Source organism: Colletes gigas, unplaced genomic scaffold (genome assembly GCF_013123115.1).
Source record: "Colletes gigas isolate AHSC1104 unplaced genomic scaffold, ASM1312311v1 Colletes_gigas_Sc00011, whole genome shotgun sequence".
NCBI classification, from domain to species: domain Eukaryota; kingdom Metazoa; phylum Arthropoda; class Insecta; order Hymenoptera; family Colletidae; genus Colletes; species Colletes gigas.
The window spans coordinates 7,524,802-7,545,731 of NW_025106640.1; the positions used below are offsets into that span (position 1 = coordinate 7,524,802).

The following is a 20,930-nucleotide window of genomic DNA, read 5'->3' on the forward strand; positions in this document are numbered from 1 at the left end:
ACGAATCATTCGCGATATCGTTGAAAAGTTTCGGTACACCAGGTATCGAGTTGTAAATTTTTCGAGACGTTTTCTCGAATTGTACCCAAGTATTTCTGTTGAAAAATTCGTGGAAGAAAGTCGTTGAAAATATTAACGAGGGCTGAGAGTTGGCTGGTTTGATCGTATGATAGGAATTTCGACAGGCAATCGAGAAGCCAATCAAAAGAGTCCAAGTATCGATTCGCGTCGAGGATCAATAGCCGCGGGCACGTTTTCGATCAGAGTCAGTGTATACACGCGATAGAGATTGGCGTATCTGAGTCAACGAGATCATCCTTTGTCCCTGTCTTGTCAGATTCACCTGCTGAGCGTCTCGTTCGAGCCGCAAACGTCACGGTTGCCCCGGATCCTGGGCGTGAATACTCGAGGAGCGTAATCGCGATAAGCGTTTCACGTCGCTCGATCGCTAATGGCGAGCTTTCGCCGAGCAAACGGCTCCCCGGCACGACGCTCGAATTTCTCACGAGTAACCGTATCGTCTCTAAAAAGTAGCATTCGTCGCTTTTCAGACGCCTATAAATCGATGATCCCCCCAGTCTTTTTATTATCTCTCGGTCCCAAAAGCTCAGTCGCGATCGAAAGTGTCTCCATACTTTTCGACGTTGAGGATCAATCTTGGGGACTCGGAGGAGGATTACCTGTTTCCTCTCGGGATCGGGAGACACGCGATGTTCGTTACCTGTACGCAGTTATCGCGGTTGTTTGTCTTTATCCAAAGGATCAAAGAGTTTTGGAATTCTTCGCGAGTCGAGGCACAGCCGCGAGGCAAAGTCGAGAAATTCCGGCCTTGAATCTCCGCCGCGCGGCTACGGAGGAAAGAACAAGGAATTCCTTTGGCTGTTTGTATCCGTCTCGGCGGGGATTTTTGTCCCCGGGGGGAAAGCCGGAAATCGAGTCCTCGAAAGACGACGTTGCTGACGACACCGGGAACCGGATCGATCTTTCGCTAAACAGGATCGCCTCTCGTCCTGGCGCACCCGCTGTTCTTCGACTGTACGTTCTTCGTTCCAAATACCGAGGAAAGGAGACACGGTAATGGCTTTGGATATTAACTCCCTGGTCCCCTGTTCCGATATCTCTTCGAAACGATACGGTGTATACGTATTGACTGGATTCGCGGTAAATCGACGTTGAAACGTCGAAACAGTTTCTTGCTGGGCCGGTAATCGCGTACAGTTTACTTTTTCTCGATCAGTTCTCTATTGGTTCTAATTTGTCTGTCCGTAAATTTTCACATGTTGTGAAGTTCAAAATAAGTTAAAAACCCGTACGTGTCAGTATAATATTTGTATTTCTTACCATCCAGTCTGCATCTGTTCTAGATATTCCATTATTCTTCAACGTGTGCCCGTTTCAATATGTGCCTTTATATTCGACGAATCTATAGAATTTACTATTGGATCCGGAATAAACGGTTGAATTATTTTTAGAGATCACCGCAGGCCTGGAGATACGATTCTTTATTCGGGGTCTGCGGACCGGATAAAGCAGCCCATACACGCAAAGGATTATCGGTGATTTAATCGCGGGTTTGATCGATCGCCTTTTTTGCTGTGTTTTTTTTGCATGGAAGACAGTCGATCAAATCTGCGGGCTAACGCCCAACAAACTTTGACCGTGTATTGGTTCTTTACGGGCAATCTAATTCCATAACTTGTCGATCCCCGGCTCAGGGCTTTGAATAATTGTTTTTATCCTATATACGCGACGTTCGGCGAGAGTAATACGTGAACCAATAACCGTAGACTGTTTCACGAGATAAGAAGAACTGTAGTTAATTAATTACAAAGGTTTAACTTCCTCCCAAAAAGTTAAAATACCCTGTATACTGATAATTTCGGAGTACGATGAGTTATCGTAGTTTGTACGCGTGAAATAATTGAGTACCTGTTTCCCCATTTTCCGAGAAAACTCTCCCGAGTACCGAGTTCAAATGCAGACAATCAAGTCGTAAAGCTAAAAAATTTGTAGTGCACGCTGAAACCAGAAAGTTAAATATGCGTGAGATTCCGGGTTAAATTCGGTAGGAACGGAGCATGGAAATTATTGCTGCATCCGTTGGTATCGACTTTTCTGTAGGAATTCTCCTCGCCGTAGGAGAAAGTTTTGGTTATCCGTCACAACGGTGCACGCGACGAAGAATGTCCTTTGTAAAAATGGAGCTAATAAATACTCCCGCTTTAATTGCACGAAATAAAGACGCATAAAATTGGATCGTGGCTTGATATCTGGCGTCCACTAGAGAATTATGCTTTCAGGAGTCTCTGTCCGGAGTGAGATTCTCTAATGGACGTCGAGAGTAAGACCATATCTTACGAGCACCTGAAACCGCCAATTTGAGGGCGAAAGAACTCTCGGAGCGTATAGCTTACGAGTGGACGTCAGGAATGAAAGTTTCTCAAGAAACAAAGGGACACGAGACGGAGTGTCGAATGGAAATGAAACTCGATACTCGATGTTTAGGATTGTCGGCTTGTATCCCACCCTCTGTTGTCGGTCGATTTAACCGCCCTCGGTTTTACGCGGGGTTGACGTCTCTGATAGATGCGATCGCTATTCGAGACGTCCAATATTTGTGCAGGGTCGTCGAAGGAACAGTTGTTCGGCGTCCTTAACGGATGCGAAATCGATGCGTCTTGTGGGCGTAAAATGAGCACTCGCGGTCGACGTGACGCGTCACGCCAAGATTTATTTTAGCGGAAGAACGCTTTTGTTCTCGGCTCGACGTGTACAAGGCAGCCGTCTTACACGGAACAGCGATGTCTATTCGGAATTCCATTACGCTAATCCGTGTTCATGAATCACACGCGCCGACCCTTGAGACGTAATTCTGGAACTCGCGTACACACGCCTCGAGCGTACAATTTCGCAACTCCGACCTGGATTCACCCGTGGACCGAATTCTGAGCTCCGTCTTAGCCAAGAAGAGTCACGGTCCATTTATAATTTCGACTCATCGCCTGGTCTGATCTCGCAAACTACCGAATCTCGAACCAAGCAGCGATCCGTGATCTCGGTTCGCGAATTTAGCTGGTCTTTGTTGAATCTCCTGCCGGATCTTGGCTATAGCGTCGCGAATCTGCTTAAGACCATTGTTGCTTCGTACTCTAGGGAGAATAATATCAACATTAGTCTCCGTGGTTGTTATTGCGTTGCTGTATTGATTTTGTGATTCGTGTATCTAGGATGCACAGAGGATCCTTAAAAATCTTAGAAAGATTTGCAGCTGTGATATTATCCGCTTACTGTTTCTCGAGTAGTCAGAAACAGACGAAGCAGACAATATTGCATCTCAAGATACGCGTACAAAGACCAGTGCAAGTAGAAATAACAAGATATGGTCAGACGCGCTCGCCGGGTCTTACCGAATCGCACTTTTTCCCCTGAAAAAGCCACGGTTGGTATTAATAATGCATAACTACTACGGTGTGGTTTCCGTGAACGTAGTGTTGACTCAAAGGATATTGTCTGAACCCTCTTCGAGGACGATCGAAGATTACGCGAGGAGGGTGCCCGAAAGAATCGTCGCAAGCACTCCGCCGGGAATAAATCTCCGTTGAATAGCAGCTTATCGAAACAACGCGTCTGCCCGCGGCTATAAATATTGAAATTCACGGCGATAAGCCAGATATTTTAACGGAAAGTTTCCAACAACTATTCCGTCGTCGTACGACTGCGGTAAAAATGGCTTCCGGCGAGGAGTTCAGACACTGGACGATATTTCGCTCTGTTCGTGCTCGATACGCGTTCCCTGGGCAAGGTTGCAATCTACTCAGCAACAGTATATTAAAGAGACGGGGGAGCATACAACGGTACAGAAGGTAGTGTGCACAGAACGTGTCTCACGTGCACCGGCGTAATTTTCGGAGACTGTCCATAAATCTTGCATCCATTAGATGGCCCCGTGGAAACGTCCCCGTAACCATTACGGTGTTAATGGTTTTAATAGCCGTGAGTTCGGACTTCCGCGCTTCCGTAATTTTCAGTTTGCGTTCCCGTCTAACGAGCCCCGATCAATTGTTCGGCGCCAATCCGTTTAACGGAATAAAGCTCCATTTACACACGCGTGACGAGCCGGAACGACTTCCGTCGAGCCACCCATCGATAGTCTTTTATCATTATTCGCGAATGCACTCCTCTCGATTGCACCCTCGTACGAAAAATCTTACTTGGCGTTCGCGCCAATACCGTGAATTTTGCTCGTTTATTTATTTGTGCAAGAAATAGGACGGAAGTGCGGCTGGAATGCGTTTCGAATGCGAACATCGTCGCTCGGCCATGAAACTTTATTAATTTTGAATATCTCGTCGCTTACGTGCCTTCAACGCGATCGGTATTAATGCCTGATTATCGCGGCGCTGTTCATCCACTGAATAATCCGGCTAGCACGCGAATAATTATCACGCGTTATCGATCCATCGATCAGCGATTCGAGAACACGGTAATTGAATTACGCTCGTACATCTGTAATTGACGCGGGCACGTTACAACGAACGCGAAGTATCCTATTATTGTCATCGTTAACGTAAAGTGTAAATCGGTATCATCCATTTCCATAGAAATAAATTCGATTCCACGAAAGTAAAATCTCGCATTTTCACGAGTGAACGTTTCCATCTTTTCTTGAGCGCCCTGGAATCAGCAAACCGTGTATCGTGTTCAATTTTTCCAGGGATCTGTTTCCGATATAAATCGCAATATTTATTTTTCTATCGTAAACAAAGGCAGCCAATCGTCGCGATTCCTATTACCGTTTAATCCCTCTTGTTTCGAGCGTGACTCGCGTTCGAAAATCAAATAGTCGGTTCGTCGACGCAAATGTTGTGTTCGCGTTGCTTCTGTCAACGAATCGCGAGTGGTCAACCGGACGCAAAATTAAACGAAACGCGCCTCTATAAAGCTAACATTCCCGTTGGTTGTAAGTGCATTCGCGCGTATAATTGTTTATTTCTGTCACTTACCGGTACACCTATTAGTCGCTGTTCCCATTGACTTTTTTAGAGACGCTATCGGTGTACGCGTTGCTTCAGTTTCAAGATTAATTTGGGCGCCGTAACGTGGAAGTAAACACTCAGCGAAGTATTTATAATTAAATTCCCTAATGATACAACATTGCAACGTAGCTAAAATGGGACAAAGTTTGCGTTAAAATCGTGGAACTTTTGACGGAAATTCCACGCAGTCGCGACCGGCATTCGAGTCGACTCGTATTTCAAAAACGCGTTGTGTTGGTTGTTTTTGGAAAATAGAAGACTTTGTAGAATAACAGCGGTCTGAATCGATGTCAACGATTCCCAGATTTGCATTGAAATCTGGGAACAGCATTCCCGTCTGAGAGCTGTGGTCGTAATATTCTTTCCAGTTTTCTCCAGACTGGAAATATAGTCGTCCGGAGCAATATCGTTAGGGAAGAATGCGCGTGCCGGAAATATTAAATTCTGGACCGTCGAGAGAGCGAAATTAACTCTAATATCGCGGACAAAGTCTTTGCACTTTTCACTTGGCTCAAGGTATCTTTTAATCCCGATCCTCTCGAAGGCGTCTCCTCTCACGCGACGCGAAATATTAAGAGTCGTCTAAACTGCGCTGGGCGAGATCTCCCTCGAGATACGAGCTTTGGTCTTCTCGCCACGTTAGTTTTTTTACGCGGACCATCGTTTCCATGCAAATTTCAGAAAAGAAAGAATTGGAACGGTGCTCCCAATTTCGACGGTAAAATATTTACATGCTCGTTTCCGTCCCCGAGTTCGCGATATCTTCGCTAACAATGATTAGTATCGACGCGATAAATCCGATAATTCCTTGGGTGGACCGATTACAAAGCGATCGCGTTACTTTTTAAAATCGCGACGCTGCTAGTTCAAAGTTTGGGAGAAAAAAGAGGAGGGTGCTTCAAGAGACGATAATAGGATCCAGTCGAGTAATGGGTTCGAATAAGCTTAATGGACCCGTTTTTATGCTCGTCGCTGTAACGGGAGTATCTCTGGACTTACGAAAATGAGTTTAAATTAATCACCGAGCCTTCGTCCACCTGATTTTTCCAATGTCGGAATCAACCTTCTCGCCGCGTTGCTAAATTTCCTGTTCCAGTTTCTCAAATCGGAGGCGCCGGTTTTCATGTAAATTTGCTCTAATTACGCGGGAAGAGAACCACCGCAGTTATTACTCCTCAATGATGTTATTTGTCGATACATTATTCATTGGTGCGAAGTTATATTTGTTATTTTGATTCGAGACTTCACGCGGAGTTTCGTTCATTTGAATACTCGCGAACGGCCGGTCCGGGAGATTCCCTTCCATTTTAATGGCGCGTTTCTCAGTTTCGAGAAACTGATTCCTCGCGACGCTTGACCGTGCCCGTCGGAATACACATTGTATCGAGAGTTCTGCGTGCTTGCGGATCGGCATTGACTTTCATAAGCATCGCGAAACTTGAACGAGCCGTGCCGACGGTTCCCTGAACAATAATCGGCTATGCGAATGATATTCCGTCCGAGTTCGGAACAATGCGCGATCGAATGCTCGCGAAGAGACGATTCGACTCGAAATTGCACCGATAAATTTACCGAATGCAACGTAGAACAGTTTGTCCAACGCGCCGGGGGAATCGAGGCGCGCGAAACCGGTGTTTTGAAACAGCCCGCGATAAAATTGAGCACTTTTCCCCGAAGAACGATTCCACCGGTCGAAAAAGCAACAGGCGCTCTCTCTGCTCGATTAAACGCACTGCAAAATAATTGGCGAATACCGAGCAGCGATTCAACCTTCGCTCGATCACCGGTATTCCAACGAAACGCAATATTTTCCCGCTGTTCCCAGCAGGTGAATGTTCTTTCACGGTAAATATATCACGTTCGAATTCACTTCCGCGCACTGTGCAGGATTTGGCTTCGATTTCGTTTATTTGCGTAGCCGGTTAGCAAAATGATTGTTTTCTTCCGTCTTGGCGAACAAAAACGATCTGTTTCGCCGGAGTTTTATTACCACTCTTGGTTTCGATGAATAATGGACTTCCTGGAATTCGATACATCCTACTGAGAAGTATTTTGAATTAATCAGTTTTGATGCCAGTCCAAAGCTAATAAAACGGAGAAATTTCCATTAATATTTTACGTGTCTCGAAAAAAACTACGTCGAAACGTTGATGCATTCAAATTGTAATGCATACGTCGAGTAATATAATATAAGAAGAGCAGGGAAGGAGCTGCAAAGTTTGCGAAGCGCTCACGATGGAAGATCGTATCGAAGTTTGAATTTGAAAATACCTTTGACGCGATCCGAATCGCTGATTTAACTTTCAACGGATCTTCGGCGCATAATTCGTTCGAAATGTGCGAGCAACTTGGGTAATATTTCAGAGCCACTTCGCTTGTCCCGAATACGTAAACTGTTCTTTCTTGTTCGAACCGTAAGCTTATGTCCCGCGAAAGTTAACACATTACCAACCGATCGGAAAGATTTACGTCTTCGCGTCGAACATGGATAGAACGAAATATTCACCGAAATGAAATATTATTTTCGCGTTATTGATTCCCATATTGCATTAATTATAGAAGATTAAATCACGAGTAATGTTTGCAATTTGCGAGAACTGAACGGCTGGCCAAGTGTTTGTAACAGCGATAATTACCAACATTGTATATGGTTTCGGGTAAAATAAAAATCGAACTGACATTCAGCGTAAAAGTGCGTCCTCGCGAATTAATTCGAATGTTCTACAATAATCACGCGTGTGACATCACCCTTGGACTTTCCGTACAATTTCCCGGTGAAATTGTGCATCGATTACGCGCTGTTTACGCGGCGAATTATTCAGAATTATGCATTTCGCGTAACCGATTACCGATTAGTGGGCCCGGTTTCCCCGTGACGTCGATTAAATTAATTACCCTTCGGCGGTGTCGCTCCATAGCGAATTTTAAACGCTTTCGTCGATTGCCGTTCTCGCGCTGAAACGTTGCGCGTGTTATCGATACCCCCAAACGTATTTTTAGATCCAAGGGTGAGTTTAACTTCTCGTTTGCGGGCAAAGTTGGCAAACTCGACAAAGCACTCGCTAAACTTTTTCCGTGCTTCTTCCAGTTATGGACGATGGCCGGGGCTGCGTGGATTCGAGTAAGTTTGTCGCTTCGATAGTGACAATATGGAGCAAGTAGCCTAACAAATCGCATTAATCAAAGACAAACGCTTCCGCGGAACTTCCGGCGATCAATATCTGCCGGGGTTACGAAACGCTTGTCGAGGAATTTCATTTTTCCGCGACCCCTCGCGTTATAATCCGTTTATGCAACGGGCCAGAGTCGCGAAAGTTTGTAACCGTAATGTAAATGCGATGGAATTCGTTGCTCCCAACGGTGAAAGTTTCCAAAGGGGGCGTAGCTTCGCGGTAGGTGTATTAAAAAAAAATTGCTTGCCGGAGAATTTATAAAAATTATTACCGTCCAGGGTAAGTTTCAGCAGATGGCGTAAATATCATCGTGTATCGGAAAGCTCATTTAATTTTTACCCGCATAAAGTCTACGATCGTAGTTTCTTTGGCTCTTGACCTACGGCAGTTCCGTCGCCACGACCCATTCCCATTTCATTGTTTGCCTTCCTTTTTCCGCGTCGTTTGTCGCAGACTCGCTCGTACAATCGCAATTAACAGTCTGCGCGAGCCCGTCGCCTTAACAACCGTTCTTGAGATTTAACGTCTTTCCACGGAACTAAGAGGAATTAATCTCGAGCGAAATTCGCGTTCATAGGTACGCGCGACCGAGACGATCAAACAGTATGCACGTTAGAGAATAAACAAGCGACGTGCACTCGATATCAAGACGAGGTTTTGATGGAACTACGAGCAGATGTTCCTGGTTCCTCGCGAAGATTTCCCCCCCGGTGCTTCTAATGTTTTTATAATATTACTCGCGCCTCTTCGTTTCGCAGAGTCATTCGGCAACATCCGCGCTAGGTATTCCGAGTGAAAATTTATAGTGGAAAGGAGAATGGTCGAACAAACTCCTCCGTTTTGCAATTACACGCAGGACAAAATTGTTTTCTCCGTCGACGCTCCTAAATTTACTCGTACCGTTCGCGAGTTAATTTCAGCATCGATGGACGTCGATCACGTCGCGGGAGAGTTTTTATACGACGGGGTGAAATAGAAACGGAACGAGAGTGAAACGACGATCAATAACGACCCCCAAAATTCGCGAAGTAGCTACTCGACGATAAGAGGGTACGGCGTTTCCTCGTTAATACGGTTCTGATTTGTCGGGATAGGTTCGAACGGATACGGGAACTGGGTTAACGAGAGTATAATACCTGGAAAAAAGGGGGTAGAATATATTCCGGTTCTGGATCGGACGCGGGTTCGGTTAACGCGTCGAACGTCATCGGATTGGTATTTCCGATTCAATTAATCGCCGATACGTATTTATCACTCGTGAATATTAAACATCCCTCCGGGGATTGGGAATATTTTTGGACAAAGGGCGATCGTTGGGCGCGAGGGATAAAATTGCGAATCCAACGTAATCGTCCCCCGAAAGTATCCAGCGAATCGACGTCGTGGAAATCGGGTTCTCGATCTTTCGAATAGGCTCGAAGAAATCTGGGGGTCGGATAATACGAAAGTGCGCCGATTCGGAACAATGAATCGTAGATATTCGTTCGAATAAATCCATTCGCTTCTATCGCCTTGCACTTGCGATCTCTCGGCCGCGAATACCGATTCATCGTCGACAAATTGGAAAGTCGAGGATACGTGTTCGATTTTGGAGAGCGTGAAATTAGTATCCACGCGTTCTTTGACATTTTATTCCGGGCCGTGTTCCAGCGGCGAAAATAATTCCGACGAAAATATTAATACGCCCCGCGACAAATCGCCCCATTGTTAGCTCGCACTTTTACCTCCATTAACTTTTTATTTTCGCCTCTGTTTTTTCAATATCACGTTCCCGCGATACGATCAATTTTTATAGGTTTTTTTTTATGGAAAATTTTACATCGTCGTATTTTCTTGCCGGGGCGATTTAACAGTTCTCCAGAAAGTTTAAAGATCTATCGAATAGGGTGGCTTGTGAAGTAATATCTAAAACCAAATTTCTCTTCCTCCAGCAAACACCATGTTCGAGATTTCGAAATTACCTCGGTTATGTTGTACGAAGGTTTACGCTCCTGTTGGAATATACATGAATTTCGCTTTTATTCATTGGCAATATTAATTAATAAATAATTCAGGCGCGTATAATTTTGCAAACGAGCAAACAGTGCTCGACGGAGAGCAAGTTTCACGCTTTAAATTTGCGTATAACGAGTACCATTTATCGGCGCAATTAATAAAACGTATATCGTTCCCCGAGATCGAAAAACAGGTCGTTTCGTTCGCAACGATCTATCATACTTCATACTGTGTTATATTTTCGTTTGTTGGATTTGTAGCAGCGAAACGTATGGTGGTTGTTGGAGATTACAAACTAATTTACGTAATTGTCGCGAAACAAATTCGCAGAATCAGATTATTAGCAAAACTCCTCCAGCCATGTTATGATGCATTTCAGTCTACTATATTTATTCTACATTAAATCCGTTGCACGTGGATTACGTAGATAGATTATACATTGTTGTTCCGACAACAGAAGAATCCTGTGTCAACCTATAAATGATGAAAACAATAGGAAAACGGGGGCAACGATACAAAGAATAAAAGTAACCGCAGAAAGGCGAGAAATGTGTCGGGAAGGAATATAAACGTAACAGTTAAAGTTAGGCTAATCGTAAAAAGTTAGGTTTAATAACAGTTAAACTTTTCCTCGCCTTAACGCCATCCAAGGATAAGGACGGTATAATAAAGGTGTGAAGCGTAATAAAGAAAGAAATAAACTGCCGGGCGAGATTGTTCTCGAAGACCGGGATTTTTTATCCCGGGTCAAGATTGCGTTAATTAATCGATATCAGCGTAAGAGCCGGATGTGAAACGGAACGGTGGTAAATCACCGCGCAAAGTATACCATACGGAAGACGGATGGTGCCATTTCCGGCGCTTCCTCTTTGTCCTTCGACGCGTTTCTTCTTCGAATTACTTTAATTCTATATACTCCCGGGGCAGCTTTTCACGACCACCTCGACTCTGACAACCTTTTCATCGACGCGTTTCCCCGATCGATCGCCACGACGACACAATATCGCGCTTCCATCGCGACGAGGACCCGCGCGAGTCACAAATTTCATTTCCGCGTGTCTAGCAGCCCCGGGAAAAAGGAAATCGAACCGGACACGGAAGCGAAACGGTACAGAATCGGGAGGACGGAATCAACGCAGCGCGAACAGCAACGTTGGCTCTCATTTATCTGCCGTCCCTTTCATATTCGTCCCTCTTATTCTCGCGGAAGAGTTCCTGGCCGATTCTGTTGTATCGTGCTTGGTCATCGGTCCGCGTCTCGCGACTTCCGGTCTTCTCTTCGGCCATCCCTTCAATGGCACACGACCGTCCGTGCTCTAAGTTTCCGCGACTTTGATCGCGCGCCTTCCTGCGTTCGACAGATAGCCCTTATCGCCCCGGCACGTTTACATCGAGACCTGAAAGTTCCCCGGAATACAAATTGAAGATAACGCGTCTCTTCTTCCATCTTGCTCAACCGAGAGTGCTTCGAAAATATTAATGCTAAGAGATGCTCTGTGCAGAATTTTTGGTAGATTAATATTCTACGCGGGGAATAGCTTATCGAGGAATCAAGAAAACTGGCAGAGTAGTGTTCTGATTACCCGGTACCCGGTTATTCGAATAATTATAACAGAAGGTAGAACAATATTTTGGCGAAATTAAAAAATTTCAAATCGTTCTGGAAAAAATATTATCGGTTGCGGGGGTCAATTACAATCAATTTTGGTGATTACACATACCCCCGAAATCCTACGCACTTTCGAGAAAAAAATTCATTACCGAAAATTACATGTCTGACCATACCGTTGATATGTTTCACTGAAATTTCCTGCGAATCTTTAAAACGTCATAACTTCTGAACGGATTGGATGATTTTAATGTTTGAAACGGCAAACGACGCGTATTTTAGTGAAGAATATGCAGACATTCTAAAAATATTGGAAAAGTTGTTCCTTAATCCCGTAAAGTAACAAAAACCCCATAGAAGTGTATCACGACAGTGGCAGGTGCCCAAATTTAAAAAAAAAATTTCGAATCGTTCTAAAAAAATTATTTTTAGCTGTGGGGGGCAAATACAATCATTTTTGGTGAATAGACATACCCTCGAAATCCTACGCATTTTCAAGAAAAAAATTCAGTAAGTGGACAAATTTTTCGGCAAAATTAAAAAATTTCGAATCGTTTTAAAAAAATTATTTTTAGCTGTGGGGCGCAAATACAATCATTTTTGGTTAATAGACATACCCTCGAAATCCTATCCAGTTTCGAGAAAAAAATTCAGGAAGCTGGCAAATTTTTTGACGAAATTGAAAAGTTTCAAATCATTCTAAAAAAATTATTGCTAGTTGCAGGGGTCTATTACAAGCATTTTTGGTCAATAGACATACCCCCGAAATCCTACGCACTTGCGAGAAAAAAATTCATTACTGAAAACATAATGTGTGGCCAGAGATCTGTAATTATATTCCTCATTTGCATCACTTCATATGTAGATATAGTCCAATTATCCGGCATATAAAATTTGAATGGACGATTTTAGAGGCCAAAATGAGACGAAAATCAAGTACACTTTTCTGAAAATTTCTACATCCACGCAGATGCTACTGATTATGCTTTTAAATACGTTGAGGTTCGCGTGTGTTTTCGCGGCGTGTATTTATCGTGGTAAAATGTTGCTCGGAGGGTCGCAGCGCCGTTGGCAATTTTCCGTCGCGAACGAACGGCGGTTTCGCCGCAAGTTGGAGGCCAAAAAGAGAACCTAGACCCGTGGAAATAGAAGACCGTTACCGGTAGCCTCGTTAGTCCCACTCACGATGGCCGTCGAAATAGGGGTTGCACGCTGACCTCTCTCCTCTCGTATTTGCGACGAGTATCTCTGCCTTTTTCCACCTTGCAGCCTCCCCCGAAAATATATATTTCACCCATTCCCGTGAAACTCGGTCGAACGGCGAGACGTTGGCACCGTTTTAATAGAGGAACACATTTCCGAGGAGAGGAACGCTCCCGGTAGAAATGCAGACGTCGCGCGTCGTCTCCATTCTTTCCCCGTCGCGGGCTCATTCCCCTTTTATGGTTACGAATGGTCGGAAAGTAGACCACGAACGGATCCCGGTGGATGTTTAGACTTGCATGATTCCTTGAGCGGCACGGATAGTGGGTTCGTAAACCATCTACATACGAATATCTGCTTATGGTGCACTTACCGTGGAGACAGGCGCTTCGAACAGCCACGCGCGCGAAATTGGTTTTAGTTTCCGGTCTCTAAGCCTCCCGAGATGGCGGCGGCACAGCTGCGCCCGCGAATTAATTAAAATTTATTTCAATCGACTCGGGGCACCGTTTACGTCCCGCCCTTGGCAACGGGTAGGGAACAGTCGATTCGTTTAAATTTGAAATTTAACTCGCGTCACCGTCACCGTCAGGGGCTTTTCGGTACGAACTTTCTCGTCCACGGATGACCTGAAATTCCGGCGCGCGCCCCGACGCCGGGACGCTATGACATTCTTGTTGAAGGTTTCCCTTCTGCCGCGAGAACGTTCGTCCCCTTGTTATGAAATATGTAAGAAAGCAAATGAATTCTCCGCTCCAGATACACGTCGGATCCTGGTGAATTACTTCGTACAGAATTTCCGCGTTCCTTCCTGCATTTTTTAGCGGCGACCGCTTCGGCTCGTTCAATCTTCGCGACGATGACGGACTGGACGACTCGTTCCACCGCGAGCTTCCGCAATTCGGTACCGGCAAAACCATTTGATCGCGGACACGGACAGTGGAACTTCCGTGTTTTCCACGACGGAGAGAAAAAGAAAATAACGCGCTCGTTAGTACAGTTTTTCCGGGTGTTTCGGATCGCACGGACCTCGAAGAACGAGACCGTCGAACGCGATCCTTTCATTATAGGATTCATTAAAGTTGTACAAATTTTTTACAGTCGCATTTTATGAAGATAATTCTTCTGCTTGTAGAAACTTCACACTGATTCTGATGAAAAAGAAAGCCGGAAAGCGTAGTTCGCTTTATCATTATTTTACATATTTAAATTGGATGTTTAATTCATGAACACCCGGACTGGCTAATTTTATGGCTGTATTTATAAAGTAATATAGTACCCCGATCTTTTAAAAAACAAATCAGATGTGGTTATTATCTCTGCTTTGATTATAAATTGTAATCTATTATGGATTTTATAGAATGCATTTAACGTACGTGCGGTAATACAATTGATCTATGATCTACTGGACTACAGGCACAACATCCAATTTATTCAGTGCCATTTCTAGATGTTTCATTACAATTCCACACATATAATTTAATGCACAACTACCCCCGTCGTATTCAGTTTAACATCAATCCAACGAGGATTTCTAAGACCACCGAAATAAAAAAAGTATCGGAAACCACCAGCGTGGATTCTAATCCTTCAATTATTTTACGATCTCCTGTACCCTGTACCGAGACTGGATCAGATCTTAAAGCCTCCGGTGTTCCACGGATCCCCATCACACGTTACATTTTACGCAAGCTTCGATTCTTTTTTAGCTTCTTTAGAGCCCCCCTTAAACGGCTCGATGGGATTATTCGCGCATCCCCTAACCCCAAAACATCCCCCCGTCGGTTTCCTCTGCGTTGTTCGGAATCCGGGTTTACTGCGGATGAAAACTTGGAAACTTCTCGTCGATCGTATCGCGTACCCGCGATTCCATCTAGCCAAATAGCTCACGAGATTAGAAACGCGAAAATTGTGATGTGTTCCGAGGTTGTCTCGACATCTCAGAGCGGAGCGTGAATGTTGCATACAGAGTGGAGCATTTAATACCAGCCACGACTCTTCTACCTTTAAAGCGAGAAATTAACTTTCGAAGCAGAAGTCTTAGACAACCGAAATACTCTCTTCCATCGTGCTCGTGGCGAGGTCAAAGGTCGCGTTCCGCCCACCGTGCCACCGTGCTTCCATCGCGAAGTTATTAAACGGGGAATTATTTAACGTCGCGTCGAAACGGTACGCGTTCAAAACTTCGAAAAACGTTAGATATCGTGGAAAGTTCCCTTATCCCGAGAACGTCCCGGAGGCTTAGGATCGAAACTCGAGGATCTTTCGTGATTCCGAAAGGGTCCTGTCTTAATTACGTCCCGCAGTTATCCCTTCTCGCCTGTGTTTAGCGAACATTCCATTGTAGCCTGAACCTGAAACTCGGATTTCACGAGTCCGTGGTATCGCGTTGCAGCGTTTTATTTATCTCCCGGTGTACTATTGTTTTACACGACACGCAAAACGGCTGGATTTTAATCCAACCCGGGCCTCCCGAAATGACATTTGAATTGCAGATGAATGGGAAAGGTTCCGCGAAAAGTTGAAATTTACAGAGCGACGCGACGCGTTCACGGATCGAAACGTGCACAGTTTTTAAAAATATAAATTCGCGACAAATTGCAAAAATTACGGACAATCGAGGACGCGACTGGGGGATCGCTGACAAAGAGAAACGCGCATTGTTTACGCGGACGGTCATCGACAGAAGTGCCCGCTAATTAAAGAACTACATTCGTATTTCTCCGCGCGGGTCGTCGAGTTATTCGCGTGTTTTCAGTACCTGCGAAACGTACGATTATTTTTACGTCGATGAATATTCGCAACCGGTCGCGCATTCCGCGGAACATAACAAGAATTAACGTCCCGTCGTCGTAAGCGCGCGACAGAAATTAGATAAAGTCGAACTGTCGCGTCGCTACAGAAACTCATAACGAATTCGATAACCTTCCGCTGTCAGTTACCCTGTCAAATGTCGTTCTGCGATAAAGAACAAGGGTGCTGGAAGGAGGAATCAGTGTCTTCGATTCGTTCGTCGACAGATTGTTCGAGAAAGTGAAACGAAAGTCAAAGAACTTGGGTAATAAAAAGTTTGACGGACTTGGAAACGAGACGGCTCTCGCGCAAATAGAAAAATGTTTGCCGGGCCAATGAAATGTTCAACAACGTATTGGAAGTTTTCTTTGGAGATCATAGACAAATCGATAGCATCTTTGAACTTTGTTCTGCATCGATTCGTCTTTATTAAGTCTCGTTAATTTTTACACGCCACAGTTTCAAGAGAAACGCAATTTTTCACTGTCTAAATTACGAAAGTAAACATTTTCTCTGCGAGTAAATAGAGGAATATTTGAGAGGCTCTTCGTCTGGAGTTTATGTTAGACGAACGTTGCGTCTAAGTTTCACGAACGTTTCAGTTTGCATCTTTGGGGGGCTAAGAGGCTCTGATATCGAGAATAATTTGGACTTCTCGTCCGGTGTCTTCGGTCGTTAATTATCGAGACAAATAAATAGCCGTTATATTCCACGGTATATTGAAGCAATTTATCATTGGCGCAAAATTCTCTCCCGTATTTTGCAACTTTTCTTGCCGACGATTCCAGCAAGATGACACGCTCGAGTAATTTATTCGATACAAGGGTGGATCCCTCGGAAATTCGGCCCACGGCGTAGCATCTTTTCTGTTTCACGGGACGGAAACGACGCCCGGGAGTATAGAGAGGACACATTCTGAATTCAGGATTCGAGTTTCGCGTCTCGTTAACCCCGCGAACTAGACGCGATCAATTCTGGTTGGAATTTTGCTCGAACGGAACTCGAGCTCGCTGCGCGAATCCGTTCCGAAGCTCGAGGTAAACGAGAAATTAGGCGTCACCGCGTGCCCTGTCGCGGCTGGAGGGTGGATATTTTATTCGTTAATAATTAAGGTCGCTTAGTCGAACGCGAGAATCGGTATTCAAACGTTGATACGACCGCGAAGTGCTTGTCAATTCCTGGTCACCGCGGACCCGGGTAGAATTAGCCTCGATGTAGATTGGGATTCTGTCTGCGGTCGGTTCGCGCAATAATATTCAAACGGCCCTCTTCTCTGGTCGAGTATCGATTTTGCGCGGCTCGAAAGAACGGGAGCGGTCGAATACGATATAATTGAATCGAAGCAGCGACGTATATATACGCGGAACACCGTGCTCCGATGTTCGACAAACTTTTCCACGGATATTTTCGATCGACGGAAAGCACCGCTGCCGGAATGCGTACTTTCGGGCTTCCCGGCGTACGATTAAAACATCACTGTTTCTTTGAACACGGGATATTAAAAAGTGCTTAATAGAATTTCTAAAACCTCGAAAGTTCAAATCCAGCAGAGCTATTTGGCGAACAACGCGCCATAAAAAATGGTGCACGTTTAGCGATCGAAGCATCGGAGAATAATTGAATAAATGGAAGCCTTTTGGCCAAGGATCTCCAGGTTCGTGGCAGTGCCACCGGGAACCTTCCCTCGATTAAATACATCAAATTATCGGACCTGGAGACCCACATCCGAGAAACCATAAGTGAAACGTGACGCCTTGCAAGCTCGGATCGCCTCGTTCCTTTCGCGAAGGGAATTACTTTCTGCGGCTATTTTCCCGGAAAAGTCGTGTTTGGCCGGAGTGCTGGTCCTCGTATAACTCAGCTTTTACGGGCCAATGAAAAATGAATCGACGGTTTCGAACGGCTGGTCGAAATCCCGATGCGTGCAAGGGTGTGTCGACGGATAACCAGGTCGGTCGATCTACGCTCGAAAGGGGTAGAACATTACATTTCGAAGCGACGGGCCAGGTTTCGTCTTTCGATGCCGCGAAATTAAATCTGCGATCGTTCTGTACCGTCGTTCTACTCGGGAATTTAATCTCGTCAGAACCAGGACTGTTCCGAATCGCCGAATTCGACCGACGAGTAAACGCTGACGCGGCCACTCGAGGCGGACCAAATGTTCGAATCGATAAGGAGAGTCGATACTCCGACAAATTTGATCGCCTTCGATGACGAATACCTGGCGCGGGATTACATCGAGCCGTTATTCGCGGGAATTAGCGTCGCTTGATGGCGTGTATTAGCTCTTGTTTACAGTTTCGAAAGAATATCCCGGGGGCCGGGGATGGCGAGCTTCCGTCGAAAACGAGGGCGCGTGTACCTCGATTATTGCGTATTATCGATAGTCCGGCAGCCGAAGTAGGGAACAATGCACCCGGCGGCCCGTCGAAACCGTTCGCGGCGATGAATCGCCAATGAAGTTGACTATCGGAAGCCAATACGTCGGGACGAAACGTAGGTCCGAGCAGTTGGCAGAATTTCAACAGAAGGGTTCGACAGCCGGAAGAATATAAAGCCGCGGAGCAAGCCGTGCATGCAAGCGACACGAAACACGCGATTAATCGGGTAAGAGCGGAAACCGTACCGTTTCGAAAGCTCGTTCCATCGAGAACGCGAACGATCCGTGTCCCGCTTCTGCGTGTTTTACCTGGGCACGAGCGATCTACGCGCTGGAAATTCGACGGGATCCGCGCGTCGTGTGCGTTTTCTCGATGGTAGCGAGGCTAGACATCCGGCCGTTCATCGTATCCTCGAGCAGGACTATCCAGACCGAGTGGGTTACAGTCTTTTATCGGTTTCACTGGATTCGCTGGAAGACGTTGTATCACATTTCGACCGTATAAACGTTTATCTCTTCCCGGATGTCCGCAGCTGCCAGCAAGTTCGTCGATCCCTCGTCGTCGAGTCCCGTCACGTCTTCGTCCTCTTCCAGATGCCACCGCACGACCGAATTTTCCGCGCCCGTCCGTTCCGCTATCCACGGACGATTAATCGTGTCTCCCGTACCCACGGGTCCACGGGGATGCCTAACACGATCCGATTACCAGCGAAGATCGATCGAATTCTTGCAGCGATCCTTCGATCTCGATGCTTCGTGCGCGCGAAAGGGAACCGCGAAGAGAATTTCGAGCTCGTTTCGTTAGGTTCTCGACTTTTCTCTCGTTCGAAGACACCGAGGACGCGATGTGGAGGAACCTCGTGTCCCTCGAAGGTGGTAAGACGACTCGTGTCTCGCGTGTTCGATCTGCGGCGGCTTTAGGCCGACTGCTCTCTAAAACGCGACTCTTGCCGCGCGCCACATTGTCCGCGCTTGCGCCACCTCCAATCTCCTCGATACCGCTTCTAATGTGCTTTCGATGCTCACCGGAGCCACCAGGTTATGATTAATTCACCTCCGTCTGCGTACATCGGTCCTTTCTTCTACACAGTTTTCCCCCACCTTCCGTTCCACCGGCTCCAAACCACATTCGGAGCTAATTGCTCGCGTCAGACGCTCGTTGCGCTTCGTGGAACTCGCATAAGATCCACCTTAGATCGGCAAAGATCAAAAGGTCTCGATTTAACTCGCTCAATTCTTCAAATACGACCATTGTACCTTTGTCCCTTTATGTCTTTATCGTTTCCAACTGGACGTAAAAGCCTGAAAGCTTAGACGATTTTTTCCCCACGGTTCTACCTTCGGAATATTCTGCCATCGAGATAGAGCCCGATATACGGTGCATCGTTTCCCTTCACCAGTTTTCTCCATTCTCGTTCAGAAGTGACCAAACATTTGAGACGGTTCGTTCTAGTCGTCGAGAGTACCCCTTGCCCCTGATAACGTTTCGCGTATGACTCTTTTCATACGCGTACGACGTTCCTGCCTTGCTCCAATAATTTCACGAGAACAAGAATTTTCGCGCAAATAGCACGGAAAGTGTACGGACTAACGAGAAATACGCAAATCTCCCTGAGAACGGAGTCTGCGAAGACGAAACGCTCCCATTGTGGCTAGTATTCTTATTCATTTGGCGAACTGTTCCCAACGCGAACGTATATTTTTCGATCGTGCGAACACTACGACTCGCTGATAAGAATATATTACTATTTCGCGAGACACACCCTGTATATTTGTTTAATTTATTTCTCTGTACTCTCGCCGCACTTTCAAATTTCAAGCTTCATTTTCCTAAGTGGTCCTACGCTATTTTAACTTTATCCCTTTCGATATACGCTCATAAGATTCTTTTATTTTCTTCAAACGCGCTGTTCCTTCTTTTATTCATCCCCTTTCCCCATAACTCTTGTTCTCTCCCCTCCCCTTTGCACTTTGAAGCATAAACATCTCCAGTTACAAACGAACAGAATCAAAATAGCTTGGAATTCAGCTTTTTTTTCCTAAATGTTTTACAATTTAAACGATAACATCGTTGAACGACTCGTTGCACATTTCGTACGCCGGTATTTACGTTAGCTGCTTGTACTATTTGCTTTGCTGTCGAAAATGAATTGGAAACTGCCCCTAAAACAGCACGTCTTCCGCGAGAATTTATTACCTTGAGTTTCTGTGTTCCTCTTTCAATCGTACTTCTCCATTTTGTCTTCCTTTAATAATATGCAAATATTATTATATACTAGAATTTGTTTACACTTCCCTTTTCCTAACGTTACAATTTCGATTCCATTCTGTTATTTCCTAGATCTAAACTTTTGGAATTGATATATTTGGAGAATGTTATCGCTTCAGCGTGTACAGCAGTCCTCTCAGGTGTTTCTCGGAATACTGTTCCGTTGGAAATTATGCTCGAACGAACTTTGACGTAAATGCGCAGTGCGCAGTTTGCAACGCAAACAAGATGCGATGTTGCACTTTGGAACGAGCTACGTAAGCCTCGAACTTTGTTCTACGAAGTATTAATCTGGAGAGAAAATAAACTTGCTCGTCGAGCATTCCTTTCGAGTCTCACGGCGGAAGAATCGTGCTGCACAATCGAGAAACGTTCGTACCCTCCGCACAGGTCGCTCAGAAACTCGGTGCAGTCCCGATGGAGCAATCGTGACGCGTCATAAATCGGTTTATTTATCGACAATGGACGCGTT

General features: G+C 45.4%; 1 protein-coding gene across 3 annotated transcripts in view; it reads right to left on the minus strand.

The window, feature by feature from the left end:
- The window catches only part of LOC122398508, a 34,397-nt gene extending 15,317 nt beyond the window's left edge, over positions 1 to 19,080 (minus strand). For 2 of the 3 annotated variants that reach the window (XM_043398433.1, XM_043398434.1), the window contains exon 1: positions 18,436 to 19,080. In XM_043398433.1, coding sequence (XP_043254368.1) covers positions 18,436 to 18,456 — 21 coding nt within the window. In that variant the 5' untranslated portion in view covers positions 18,457 to 19,080. The remainder of the gene's footprint in view (positions 1 to 18,435) is intronic. The other variant, XM_043398435.1, reaches the window with a different exon arrangement.
- Between the last annotated feature and the right edge of the window lie 1,850 nt (positions 19,081 to 20,930).